General features: G+C 41.7%; 1 protein-coding gene across 2 annotated transcripts in view; it reads right to left on the reverse strand.

Moving 5' to 3' along the window:
- The window catches only part of RNF144B (ring finger protein 144B), a 49014-nt gene that overhangs the window by 14030 nt on the left and 20195 nt on the right, over positions 1-14789 (reverse strand). For both annotated transcript variants that reach the window (XM_032182037.1, XM_032182036.1), the window contains exon 3: positions 5803-5907. In XM_032182037.1, the coding sequence (XP_032037928.1) occupies positions 5803-5907 (105 nt within the window). The remainder of the gene's footprint in view (positions 1-5802; positions 5908-14789) is intronic.

The raw sequence follows: 14789 nt of genomic DNA on the forward strand, positions 1-14789 counted from the left end.
TCATTTAAAGTACTCTTGTCGTAGAGCACATGAATACTGGCAGGTCTCACTAAGAACAGCAGCTTTCACCTGAAGTAAAAAAATCCATAGAAAAAAAAATTTTTTTTGAAAGCTCGCTACCACAAAAGGCTCCAGCAGGAGCCTTGCCAAGTGTCCCAAAAGATTGCCCACTGTGGTACAATAACCGGGGGTGCTATTGCTATGCGAGACAAAAGAGCAAAGGAAGGAAAATGAAAGAGTTGGAAATAATTGAGTTCAGTTTACACAGGGGCAGACTGTTCCTTGTAACTTGGGCAGTGCAGTAACCAGGAGCCAAGGAAGAACAACTCCCCTGTTTTTAAACACTGGCTACCACAGTGGAAAGGGAAAATCACCGCTCCACCTATTCTCAGGCTTTCAAAGGAGATGCAAGGAGGCAATCAGGAGAACTGAATAGGCCTTACTTCCTTTCACACCCATATGAATCAAGTCTTGATACCGCCTGGAGAGGAAAGTTCATCAGCACAAGTCCTTCTCCCTTTCTCTCTTCAGCAGACACACAGCAAGCGGAGGTCCTGCACTGGCAGCACCAATAGCAAAGGGTTGCGCTGCCTGGCTCTGCTGAAGTCCCAGTCACAGAGGCAGTGCCTGATTTTGCAAGCAGTGCAAAGCAGTTTTAACTTGGGCTGTGCTTTGTTATGCTCAGTAGTTTAATCACGAAACATTAACGTATTAGTTTTCTCTATCAGGGAGCTCTTCCCTTATTTAATCACACACACAAACACACACAAAAGACTTGCATTTACTTCCCTCAGATTTAAGAACAAGTAAATAACAAGAACTTTTTTAATTTTGAACCTGAAAAAAGTAGGTTGGCCTGCAACATGTTCCCACCTTCCTCCCCATTTTACCATTTCAATCTGCCCCTAGCAAAATGTAAACCAATTTTCAAATTAAAAATAAAACCAGTATTTTAAAACAACTCCCCGAGGGCTTTTTGCTCAGCTATGTATGGAATACAACACAGTAAAGAATTCGAAGATCTGGGTCACTGTCCCATTTCATCAGCTCTTTGCAAAGTGCTGACAACCCTCTGCCAGGTTAGCACTGGTGCAGATCAGGTATTTACACAGACGGAGGGGGCAATAAGCAGAAACCGCACGGAGTGCAAAGGGAAACTTCTTGCTGAACTCCGGAGGCATAAGGAAAGCCCAAATGATGCTCGCTCTTCGTGCTCCCTGCACAACTGTAATTCAAATCAGATTACATACATCACTGTGCCTCGTTGGCATCAGCTCTACAAGCTTCAGAACAATGCAGACATTAGAAACAGCACAGCACAACCCCCTAGAAATCATCCAAGCGAGTACTACATTGGAAGTCCTTATATGCACTTGAGACTTACCCCGATTCACAGCTTACACTGCTGATTGCATTTGCACCACGTAAAACCATTTCGAATCATAATAAATTACCCTCTATTTAGGTTAGGGATATTAACTGTTCCAATTAAATCAATGGAGCAAATCCCCAAGAGAGACAGGAATATTCTAGACAGGAGAAGTCTGCACAGTTGAAGAGAGCTGCATTAGCATAAGATGTTCCTTCTACCTTCTGCTACCAGGAACAAATCCAAAGCGTTTTTGTTTATTGTACTATTAGAGTGCGAAAGGACAAACATCTTGTTTAATGAGATGGCTTTTAAACTTTCCTTTTCTGTGTAACCAGCTATTTGAAACAGAGCCTGTAGCCAAAAACATTGCCTTCTCATCACTAACATCCATTTATTTCTGCTTTAAAACAAGCTACACTTAAAGCAGCTGATATCTTGATGTAACAGGTCAAGATATGATCTAGGCTTAGACTTGATTTCATGCACTGTAGTTGAACAGTTCCTTCTATTCAAGTACGCTGCTTGTCAAAACCAAAAACAAGCAGGGAAAGTACCAGTTTCAACTAGCTTTTGTTAATGTAAAAACAAAAAAGGGGGGGGTCAGAAAACATATTTGTTCTGAAAGGTACAATTTTCTAGTTCCAATTACCTATGTTAATTTTTTTTAAGAATACAAAACCTGTAACATTTTCTTCTGAGGTCCAGAGAGACACAATGTTCTAGTTCACCTAAGTTAAGCCTTAACTCCCAACATCTCCTGTGCTCTGTGAATAAGCAGTTTACTCCCCAAACACCAATGAAATATTTAGAGACAAATGCCTACTATTCAGACTTGCTAATTTCTTAATGACAAATATAGGAAGAAATTCTATCATACATTTACAATGTTAACCTGAGTTTTTGCCCTCCCCACTGCCAAAAGCAACAGAGGAAGCACATGTGTCAGAATCGAGTCCAGAGCAGTGAAAAAGCTCTAATAATTTAGTACCGAACAGCAGTAACACTGAGGGGTTTTACTGAGAAGACAAAACATACTTTCTTCACAGAGAAGACAAGTAGGTCACTGGTAAGTACCGAAGAAATGTTACACACCTTGAATAAAGACCTTGACAGAAGTAGATGAACTTTCATCAATGTTACATATCCTAAGTTACTTATAAGCTTTATTATTAATTGTTCAGGTCTCCTATTGAACAGGACCCAATCCAAAATGCACTGAAGTCAATGGCAAGGCTTTTCTTCACTTCAAATTATGTCTAAGTTCACCTTATCTCCCCTGTGCAGGCTAGGGCAAAAGGCATTTAAAAAGCAAACAAGACAACTGTGCTAGCTAACGTAATTAGACACAATTTAGCCCAAAGTAGAGGAACCTATTTAACACCACATTCGTGAGAAAGACAGTTCGAACTGCTGCTTTTTTCTCCAAACCCTAACAGTGCCTGCTAAACATTAGTTACAGCAGGGTCTGAAATGGACATGACCTGAAAAATACACTATTTCAAAATCCTGATGCCAAAAAAGGACCGATGTATTTTTCCCCCCAGGAGAGGTAGCACTTACATAATTTTCAGAAAAAAAATAAAAATATAAATAAAAACATGAAAAAGTCTACACGCCTATTTTATTGAATGTTTACCAGAAGACAAATTTTTAAATGCACAAGCATAAATATCTTTAAGTTAGATGCTACTGAATGGTTGAGAAAGTGTTGCCAGAGGTATGACATTTCTCATGGCGCTGTTGTGGTGAGGAACATTTTCCTGCTGGAGGCCAGAGAGCAAACAACCAGCCCTCCTGGAGGCGAGGAGGCTGATGTTTCCACACCTGGAGTTTCAGAGCGTGTAATGAATAAACTGTAAGGCTAAATAGTACTTCCATGCCAAACAATAGTCATATGTAAGGACATTCTCTCCCATCTGAATAAGGTTCTATTTTTTAAATAGTAGCTTTTAAAGGCCACATTTTCACATGGAACAGCCTTTATAGAAAAGACAAGAAAAATAGAATACAGAGTGCTCATACATAATCTGTGGTTTATTTACTAATCCTACAGATTATTAATAGAGACAGGCTATTAATTCTATTGTTCATGTTTTGTTTTGACTTATTTTTTTCATTAAAAAAATAAGTATTTGGTAAAATACACAAGCAGTTCATTTTAATGAGGTTGGGAGCTTGTCTGCTTTTCAAGCAGAGGGTTTGTGTTTTAAGTGCATCACCAAGAGGGAGTGTCAGAATATTCATTCATCCACCAGACACTAATGCACATCTTGGGCTGTTTAGTCATTCTGCCTTTAGCCCCAAAAAGCACACAAGGATTAAGTTAATGGTCCATTAATACATGCCCTCCAGTGCCCTTTTGCTTACTAATGGGAAATACATCCTTACAGTTCCTATAGCATCATAACCCGAATTTAACAGTGCAGAATTCTTCCTGCCATTTGCTAATTTTCTTTTAAAACAGCATTTTCAATAAATGTTATTTGTCTTCAGTCTGGTGCTACAGGTGGGAGGGACAGCGCTACACCTTCTCTGCGTCTATGCAGAAGAAAAGAGGAAAGGAAACAGCTAACTTCTTTCCACAACGGCTGGATTCAGCCAAAGAAAAGCTCCACCATATCCCATATATTAAAAATAATAATTTTAATTATTATATTAAAAATAATAATAATTGCAACTCCCAGACCCTGATTCAGCTAAGCACTATGTCTCAAATTCATGCTGGAGAGGAGATCATGATTTTTTGGGGCAGAAATGTAATTCTTGGTAGCTCTCTCCAGTTCTGTGTGAGGTGTTTTATATCTGCTTTCCCTTATGCAAGCAGAGCCACTGCAACTCAGTTGCACTCCTTCCCCGGTTAGAGGTGATCTGTGATTAGAGGTGATCCCCTCAATGAATGCCATCTTCCCAGCCCCGTGGTAGAGCAGACAGGAGAAGTACAGTTGCCAGTGTCAGTGGAACAAAGGAGGTCCCTCATTTTCAGTCAAAACTTTTGCCTCCCGATGGGTCCAATTCTCACATGCCTGCTTGGAGGAAAATCCCATTCCATAATGAATGGAATTGAGTTTACTTCTTAATACAGAGTTAATATTGAGTTTACTCCTTTCTCCCCAGCAGAAAATAACCACACACGAAAAATTTGTGACAAATGGCATGACTGCATTTGAATACGATTACACACCTCTAGCACAGTTATGTCATCTGTATAAACAGGGGTTAAGGAAAGCCAGAAGATAAATAAATAAACTGCTTTTCTGTAGTTCTGGATGGAGGTCTGATTCTCCTTGACATTGTTCCTGCACACAAACGCTAAGAGAATGCGCTGAATGAGCCAAAATCCTTTAGCCACCTTTTTTTTTTTTTTTTTTTTTTTTTTTTTTTTTTTTTTATCTCTGCTTATGTTCCTGTGCCCAGCAGTGGCTCACCTGGCTCACAGAGGGAGCAAGCAAGCAAGAATAGCCTCAGGGTGAAATCGGATTTGCCCACGGTTTTCCATGGCTTTCTAGATGCACAGAATAGCTGGCATGCATAAAGGTTCCAGCCACGCTGCCAGCAGCTCCTCCCCATGTCATGGGTTTGGAGCTAAGCCCAATTCAGAAACTTTACACCAGCCCTAGGTCAGCCTGGAGGCTGCTGGAGCTCTGCTGGGAGGCCACCAGGCAGCCTGGTGGGAGCCACTGGCAGCCCCCTTGAGCCCCTTTGTCCCAGGCAGTGTAAGGAGGTCTAGGAGCTACATTTTCCCTCTGGTTTCTCTGCTTCCAACTTTCAAATTGAACATTCATGTTACTCTGGGGGATTGTGCATGTGCCAGATGTGCAAACAGCTGTGCCCAAGCCTCGTTTAGCTTCTGAGTTCTCAATCTCTCCCATCTCTGCCCTGGGAACTAAGCCACTTTTCTCTTAAGACCTACTTCCACCCAGTGCTGTGCAGATACCTTTCTTTGAATACAATTATATGGTCTCATATGTTTACACAGGCTGCAAATTGGTTGCTGAAGCCCAATATAAACATGGAGGAAGAAGTTCTGGCTTTGCATACAATCAGTTTGTGTTCTTGCTCTTGGGTTTAAAGAGGTGCTGGAATTTCAGTGTTTATAGTCATATCAAAGCTGTTTTAATTGACAGCACTAAGGGAGGCTCAGCAATTCTAGGATACAAGGTGTTCTGGTTAAGTCACCTGCACAGGTAATTCAGAAGTTGTCTGGATGCCAAGTAAGCCCTTCCTCAAGGCACAGAGAAGGAAAAAAGGAGCAAAACCCTTGAAAAACATCTGCTTATTTCTAGTTCCTCTTGTTAGTCAGGCTTCTTGCCAAAAGCTCATTAAAGGTAATTAAAGGGAGGAAAAAGTACATGATCATATTTATTATGTAGATGAAGAAAAGTACTTGGGGGGTTTTATGTTAAAAAAGAGGAAGAAAGAAGTGTTGATACCTCTGCTTCTTGTAGGGTCCCATGGTTCAAGCATACCATGTCTGGACAAGTGATAGGAGATCCACAACCTTCTTGAATTGCCAGCTGCATGTACTGTTTTAGGCACTAGGAAGAAGGAAAGAAAAAAAAAGTTACAGCCCACATGTTGGGAACACACAGACGCTGAAGATACTACACAGCTACCACCTCCACTGCCTTAATTGGCTGTCCTGAAGCTCCAGCACACAGAAAACATCAATTATTGCAAGCGTGAATGTTACAAGTCATTACATTGGAAAGAATGCAACAAAGAACAATTAATTATGCATGACTTCATCTGCCGAGCATTGTGTTTACCCGAGTCAGCAAGTCAGACCCTTCAGTGCTAACAGCCCCTATGCTCTGCTCAACTGGCTTGGGTAGATTATGGGGAGGGGGGGGACGACATCTTTCATCCTAATTAAACAGGCTTCTTTCTTTTGTCTTTCCTTCTGCATTCTTAATTCAGACTCTGAGGCAGCAGTCCCCATTGTAGGAGACCTCATTTACAAGAAGGAGGCTACTGTTCTCGGCTCCATAAAAAGGGGAGGGCTAGGAGGTTAGAGGAGGTTATAATCTGTCCTACAAGATGTGCAGCTATCAGGGCTCTCCTCCCTCTCAAGGCCCCACAGAGATCAGGTAATTTCCACGATTTACCTTAATTTATCATCAGCCTCTAGGCTATTGAGCAAGAGTTCAAGGTCCATTTCCAGCATGGAAACCTTCTTACGAATGTTTCCGAATTGTTTCATCACCCAAAAATGGCAGGCCTCTCCTTTCCAAAAAATAAGCCCTTTGCTCCCCCTCACATTTTATTTAGCATGCCGGTTTCAAATGTATCTGGCTTGGATTTTAGGGATCCACAATTCTTTCATCTATTTAACACTTACTACGCAGTCTTCAGTAAAGTCATGAAATAAAACTGGGGCAATGGACTGAAGAGCACTGTTCTAATTTTAACTCCAAAGTACACAGGCAAGTAAGTGGACTCACTCCTAAATAAAATAAAGCAAACCTTGAAAAGGTAAAGCAAACCTCCTTGAAAACGCTCAAAAAGCATACAGTAAATTGCAAATCACTCTAAAAAATAAAAAGACATGGATTTCTGGCAGATTTTGGTATCAGCTTGCGTAGTTTACTGTAAATGAAAAGCAACACATTTTATGAGCAGCAGGACTAAGGAAGCTTTTTTCTCTTCAGCTTTGTATTACGTGCCCACATGGTAAGCCTGTCCTCCTCCTCAGTGCTGCTGGCTGCTTCCCCTGATGCCCCCGCTCCCCTTCTCCTCCCTGCTCCCAGCCCCAAAGGCCAGCAGCAGCACTGGGTGCCTCTAAGGACAGCTAACAGGTTAAACACTACCTGCCCATCCCTCATTTGGGAGTCTAATTTGGGTTTCCCTGGCTAAACGCCTGTCAGTTTTCAAGAAGTGTGTCAAAGTGTGAGGTCCCCGAGACCTCTGCCTCTCTGCCAGCCTCAGGAACAGGCACTGAGTCCAGAAGCCACCAAGTGGGATATGGGGAAATCAGAGCCTGAAGTCCCAGGCCCCTTCACAAAGTGCTTTTCCAGTATTTATGGGCATTTAACATTCAAGCCTGCATTAGTCTGGGCTGTTCTGAGAAGCTTTGCGTAACGGGCTCCAATTAAAAGAAATTTCCTCGTTTGTATTTTTATTGGAAAGCTGGTATCCTCCTAAATGTCAGGCTACCCAGGAGTTTGAAAAATGGAAACAAGGTTTCCTCCTTATTCTGTCCCTCCACTGAAATGTCCCCGTCCACACCTTCCTGGTTAATTCAGATGAACTACACACTTCAAGCAAGTAGAAGCACATTAACTTACTGGCATTTTAAACAAATTTACATCTGATTTATAAATATCTCAATAGTATTCATTTAGAAGAATACAGGGACATAACCTACTGGCAAGCTTTAAATATCTAGCCCATTAAGCACTAATGGGTTCAGATCCAGCACACATTCCTGTAAGAAAGCAGCAGAGCAGGCTGTAAGGAAGAGATGGTACACAAGCAATACGTGGGAGGTGAGGGAGATATTCACAGGTCAAGGGGGAAAAAGAAATCAGTAATTGAAGATGCTATGAACCACCTAAGGAGCATCAGTCCAGATTTACCCGGGAGCTACTCTTTTGTTATTCAAACAGCAGACTCCGTGCCTGCTCCCATCCACTTGTCCACCTTCCCTGAAGGCATTTAGGTACAGTGCTCATGAACAGTCAGTGTAACCACCACACCAGTCACCCCGTTAAAACCCACAGCTCCACCACAGAGCGGTAAGCAGAAAACCAGGCACAGCCACGGCGGTGCCAAAACAGTGTCCCCAGATCCCAGGGCAGCTCCCAGCCCCGCTGCTGATGTGGATGGAGACCAGGGGCCCACACCCTTCAGATCATACAGCAGGAGAAACGGGGCACCAGGCATCGACTCCCGACACGGCTTCCCTCCTGGTTTGTGCCTGTGCTCTCCACCATGAGCGATGCTCAGCCCTCTGAGCCCCATCCCCAAAGCCTGCATGAGCTGCAACGTGCAACATTTGAAGAAGGGGGAAAGTTCCCCTCCTGCCAAAAACTTTCGTCCGCCTTAGTTTATCAGCAAGCATGGGAGAACAACCTTTTACTTTCGCTGAGATCCTGGCTGCTGTCTCCTCAGTGGTGCTGCCTGATATTTAGTAATTTGTTTTGACAGCGTGGTACAGAGGATTTGTATGCTGGGGGCAGCTCAGGTCAGCCAGTTACAGAGTGAGGACAAAGCCTGAGAAGTTCCTGCAGGCCTAGCAGCAGCCCAGAGGCTTGTTCTTAATTTAGACTTCCAGGACAGAAGCTCAGAGCGCTGGCAATTGCCCTCCCCTGACACCATGGGCAGGGAGCGCTTAAGGAGCTCCCATCCACAGCACAGATTTTGATTTCAGCTTTTACATGCACTAGCTGAACCATTAGGGATACCGAGGCAGGAGAGCAGAGGTTGCTGAGGATTATTAATGCATCTGGATTCTCCTTCTCGTCTCACTCACCACCTGATCATGGGTGAGGACAGCGAGTTGAGCCTTTCCACGGTACTTTTAGAGGGCCCTGTGCTTTTAGGGGGTGACCCGGGGAGATTTTGTAATAGGTTTGTGCAGTGCCACAGAGCTTCAAATGCTTCACCACCTCCATGTTAAACAGCTTTGATAGCTATTAAACATTTTGCCTTGATTTTCTGAGCTTGGAGAATGTGTTCTGGGTGCAATTCAAGAAAGTGATAGAAGGACTTAAAGGAAGCCTTTACATTTATCGCTGAAGGATTAAGCTTTTTACCTCAGTCTGTACATGAATGAAGATGTGAACTTCTTGTTCCCTCTTTCACAAGTTAGCAGCAAAGAAGAGATTGTGGAAAATTATTAAAATTTTCAAATACACCTCCACATTAACAGCAAGACTGTTTTTAAAGAAGTTTTACTATTATTTACAGCTCAGCTACTAATCTAGCTACTTCCTTTAAAAGTGGCAAATAAAAGTAACTGAAGAGATGTAAAAGCTGCAAATGTGACAAGAAGAGGATTCACTGTTTACACAATGCATCATGATTCATTTTCCCAGCAGTATGTTCTCCTACACAATAAAGAATTCATTATAAAGACATAAGACTTTTTTTTTTCTCTATGATTTTTGTCTACACAAAATCAAGAATATCTCAGTAAGGAAAATCGCTATTTGTTTATTACACATGCTATTTAGTCACTCTGCAAAGTGAAGGCAAGATCAAGATATTCAGCATTTTCTGACACCAAAGTTCCTTTAAAGGATCTTAACTTTGACACCTAATAAACCACCAGGCTGTGACACCTGTGGGCTTCACAACACCTTCCAATTTCCCCCAGTGCAGTGATTTACAAGCATGGGGAGCAGTCAGTGGCTGCAGAAGCTGCACCAGAGGACCAGTGTCTTTCAGTGGCAGCCATAGCACAGGCTTGATCTCAAGAGCCATCAGCAGTGCCCTTCCTAGCAGCAAGCGAGGTGTCCACAAACGCCTCACCCAGTCGAGGCACGATGGTCGAGACAACGGACTAAAAACCCTCTGAGGTCTCCTTCAATGGGTCTGAATCCTGCTGCCTACAAATGAAATCAGAGGATTAGCTCCCCTACATTTGCTCCTCAAATAAATGGTAGAAGTCAACCAAGGGAATTTTAACTCCCATGCCTGCAACTGTACCCTGAACACTTTACACTCAACTGAGGTTCTGCCCACCAAGCAGCTATACCACATAGCTAGTTGTGTTCTGGAAGGCATTGGGTAATCCTGATGCAACCAAGGAAGAGAGATACATTACAATGTGGCAATACCACTCCACTAGTAAAAATCAGTACACCTGACAGAAGGTTTTGGTGCCAATCTAACGTCGACAAACAACTTTTGCTCCTGCTGGACTACTGTCAACTTCAGTGAAAATAGTACTACAAATATTTTTTTCTTCTACCTGAGATTCAAAATGCATAATGAGACTTTTTCTTCAAATAATTTTCTTTCTATGCATTCGGGGTCAACAATTTGTTTTTGACAATAACATGTTTTTGTCTTTCAAGCCATCACCTTCTGCTGTTTAATAAAGACAGGTGTCTCTTTACCTACTTCAGAAAATGCTACTCATGAGTATCTAATAAGTTAAGGCCTGTAAAGTATTCGGATCATATTCTCATAGTACATGCAATATATATGCATTTATTTTTGGTTTACAGGACTTGTAAAAGAGGTTACGATTTAGGCAAATATTTGCATATACCCAAGTACACATTCCTCTCCTGGAGCTAAAGCTTTGTTAAAAGTGTAAGTTGCAACGTGAAAGAAGACTCTTTAAAAAAAGCACTGAAAATCCCAACCCAGCAATGCACAAATGAGTAACAACAAATCCTTTTTTCAGTAATAAACACTTCCTGTATTTTTCAAGAGTGTTTGCTATGGTCAGCTGTGAACTCCAGGAACTGAAAATTCTGTTCAGACTACTCACGGATTCTTCATTTAAGCACTTCTTGGACACACTGCACTAACTTCAACTTTTTTTCTCCCTCTTTTCCCAAATCGTATTGTATGGCGGGGATTTTTAATATGCTGACCCAAAAAAAAAAAAAAAAAAGGAAGTCTGTTTGGTTTGGCAACATCTTTAATCTGCAGAAGGACCATAACAGTTCTGCATTTCAACTTAAGAATGAGTTCAAAGTATAATTTTGCTATTATGTTGCTGGGTAATGATGTAACAAAGGCATTATATCCTTCTCCCTGGGAAATCTTATGCTTCTGGTCAAAGGCATTTTCAGGTCATCTCTATACCAGAGAGAAAAGATGGATCCCAGTCATTCCTACATGATGCCTTTCCAAGTACTTTGACATATTCCATTACCCTGCTCTTCAGCTCCCTAAATTCAGCCTCATAGTTTTGGATGTGAAAGCATAAAAGGAATCTACAAATGTGATACAGCAAATTTGAACAGGTAATATTCAAGAGAGGTGGAGGGCTGGCTAGGAAAAAAGGAGGAAACTGAAGGAGCTGGCCTATTTTCCTGTCAAGTGCTACAGGTAGTGCTGCTGACTGACCACTGTGTAGCAGTTGATCCAGAACAAGTAAGGGTATCTTTCTTTAATTAAACATGATAACTGTGGAAATTAGGGGAAAAAAACAGGTCCACACTATTTCCCAACCACTCCTAGGGTATGATCTACATTAAACAAAATATGATTTAAAGTATTCTGCCAAAGAAGAAAGTCTTTCTTCCTAGTGTGTAACTTGAAGACAATTTCCATTTCAGAAAATTTAAGAAAACCTCAGGCCCACATTTTAATATCCACATTAAAACGTTAAATCTCTTTCTCAAAGTCCTCAAAACTGTATTGAGTTTGGGGTCATTTTTTTTCAGTGTTTATTTTTTTAGCCCTAGCCTTTCACAAACTCAAAATCTGAGGGTTGAAATAAACAGACTACATATGGAGAGAAGACAACTTTTTGATTGGCATTCCAGATGCCACGTGCCTCTCTGTCTTACGATCCAGAACAGATTAAGTTTAGTTTTCACTTCAGTTCTCTGTAGTGTTCATGTACTTTTTATTATGTAAGACACGGCTCTCATTACTTTCTTATTTACAAATATTCCCTGCTCTTCAGTGCATACACATCACAAGGTAGTAGCTGTGAAGTTTTATATGTAGTATTAGTAACTTGTCAGAACACTACATTTTCACTCCAGTGGCTGCCAGATCCACTCAATAATTAATCAATTGTGTACTCAATTAAATGTAAAAAAAAAAAAAAATCGAAATAGGGAACAGTACCCAGCAGTTATGGCAGATCTGCATCATTCAATGTGTAGTAACTGAACTCCTGGAATGTGTCAAGCATTTCCCAGCAGGTCTTAAAACCAGACGAATTAAGCCTACTGTCGATTAGCTTGGAGGTATCTGCACTTTGCCTGAAGAAAAATGTGGGGCTTTTCCAACCCAAAAAAAAAAAAAAGGTTTTTTAAAAGAACAACAAAAGCACACCAATAAAACATGTACTTGTATTGCCTGATCTGTATTTTAACTGCTAAGGACCAGATGCAGTGATAAATGAAGTTACCTTTAAATGGATAAAAGATCAGACCACACAAAAGCCTTAAGGAGGAAGATGCTTGAAAGAAAGTGAAAAAATTCCCTTAGCCTCAGATGACAAATTGTAGCTGAGTAGATGGGGAGGAGAAACATGACTAACAAGCATCTTCCTTTGTTATGACCAAGTGAAAATATCAACAAGGAAAGATGACAGTGGACTAGAATAAGTGGCCTCTTGCTGCTCCCCAAGCCAGGATTTTTAGGGGATCTTTTAAGGAAGACTGAGAAATCTGTCAGCTTTGTCTCAACAGATCTACATCCAATGGTGCTAGAAGCTGCTCAGGTGCACAGTCTAAAACCAATTTACACATGGCCCTGCACATGATGGATGCCTTTCAGAAAAGTCAGGGTAGGTTCCTGGCAATCTTTGCCATGAAATGGCACCACAAAACTAAAAATGACTAGAAATGCATGTGAGAAGTTTTCAAACCCTCTAAATTACTATAAAATTGCTACGTGTTCAGTACCGCTCTTAGCAGGCGTGGGAATTTTCTTTTTTATAACTTTAAAACAAAGCTATTCTGCAACATTTCAAATGTCAAGCTGGGGGGAAAAAAAAAATCTGAAACGTCAAAATTTGACAGGTTTCTACCTGTGGGTGGAAACAGAAAACAGTCTGAGGTGAGCTTACATAAAGTAAGTGGGGCATCGCAGCACAAGGGCTATTTAGGAAAAGGAGAACAGAGTGTTCTGGTGCAGCCACGAGCACATACAGATGTCTCCTAGGATGGAGAAAAGAGGTGGAAGAGAGGATCAAGAAATCTCCTCATGAAAATTAGCAGAAAGAAACAGAAGAGAGATTAAAACCCAGAGTTTGCTAGACAAAGGCAAATCCAAATTTTCCCTTACTCCTAAGTTTTACTAAGTAGTCTTTCACTGTAGTATTTGTGCATATTTGCTTTATTTCGCAGACATCCCACGCTCTTTGTCATCTGCCTTCCCCTTGTCTTTGATCTGCTCAATCTCCTCAGCTCTGCGGCTTTCCTTCAAATGCTTTTTGCTGATGCTGATCCTTCACATCAGTTTGTCTACAGTTCTCCAACTCTCCCCTGCACAAGCAGCCAAAGACTGCACAGTACTAAGGACAGAATGTCAATATTTGGCCACCCGAAGAAGGAAGTAGGGCAGCGCACAGCTGCTCCTGAAAGGCACAAGGAAAGCAGAGGAGCCTTAGAGCGTCTTGCTGGCCAAGCACAACAGAAACTCCTGTTTCTGTGGAAGGGTTTTCCCTTCCCCTCTAGCAAAAATAGCTGGCAGCAGCACGCAAGCTCCTCTTTCACAGGCTGCAGCTTCCTCACCAGGCAGGCAAGAGCTGCCCAGGGCACTAGGCTGTCAACAGCAGGAAAAAAACCTTTTTTGCCCATGCCTACAGCCCTGGCCTTGCTGTCACACATAGCTAGAGCAGAAAATCTTGTTCTCCCAAACACCACGGGATCACTTTCTACTTGTAGAATACTCAAGGCAGAAGCTACCTGTGCTCCTATTCAACGTTGCACGTTGACTTCTCCTTTTAAGGTTGCAGGAAGTTTAATCTCACTTAGACTGGGTTCTGTGGACCAAAATAACAAACAGGTGATCATCACAGTATTTGTTTTGTATGTTTTGTAACTCAGTTACCTCACATGCTTCTCAGAAATACAAGACCTAACAAAGAATTTGCTTGGAAAAAAAAATGAAGGGTGATTCATGCTGGTCCTGCATAAACATGTGCTGACAACACAGGAGCAAAGACATAGAAGTATCTTTTGTGTTCAGAGTTTGTTGTATGTTGTTTTTTGCATCTCAAACCCTATTCCAGTAAACAACACACAAGATGGATAAAAGCTGCTGCTTGACGTAAATAGCAGCGCCGCTATAGTGAGTGATTGCTCGCCTGGCTCATGTCAGGCACCTGAAATGCCCAGAAAGTGGGGGGAAAAAGAGCAAAGGCAAAACCAAGCAGAACTGGTGTGGGGGAAAAAGACGATACCAGCATGCTCACACATTTAAAGGACCCCCCAAACCATGTTCTCCTTAACAGCAATGTTGTTAACAGTAAGTAACCCCGCAGAGCACTCCTGATGTTTGCCCAAGTAAGGCAAAATAAAACTTTGTAAGTGTATTAATCAGGGTATAATAAATATTAGTTTGCTTTGGACCCAGAGAGAAGTGCACTAAAATACCATATTTCTTAACACTCTGATGGCTTAGCCAGACATGGAATATAATCATTTTATATATATATATATGAGCAGTGTGACCACCTGTGTAGAGGCACATGTGTGTGCCATCCAAGGACAAAGAGGTTGCAAGACAAAGCAAGCACAAGGTACTGCAGATAAGAAGGACATCTTGCCAAATA

The sequence above is a fragment of the Aythya fuligula genome, chromosome 2 (assembly GCF_009819795.1).
Source record: "Aythya fuligula isolate bAytFul2 chromosome 2, bAytFul2.pri, whole genome shotgun sequence".
Classification (NCBI taxonomy): domain Eukaryota; kingdom Metazoa; phylum Chordata; class Aves; order Anseriformes; family Anatidae; genus Aythya; species Aythya fuligula.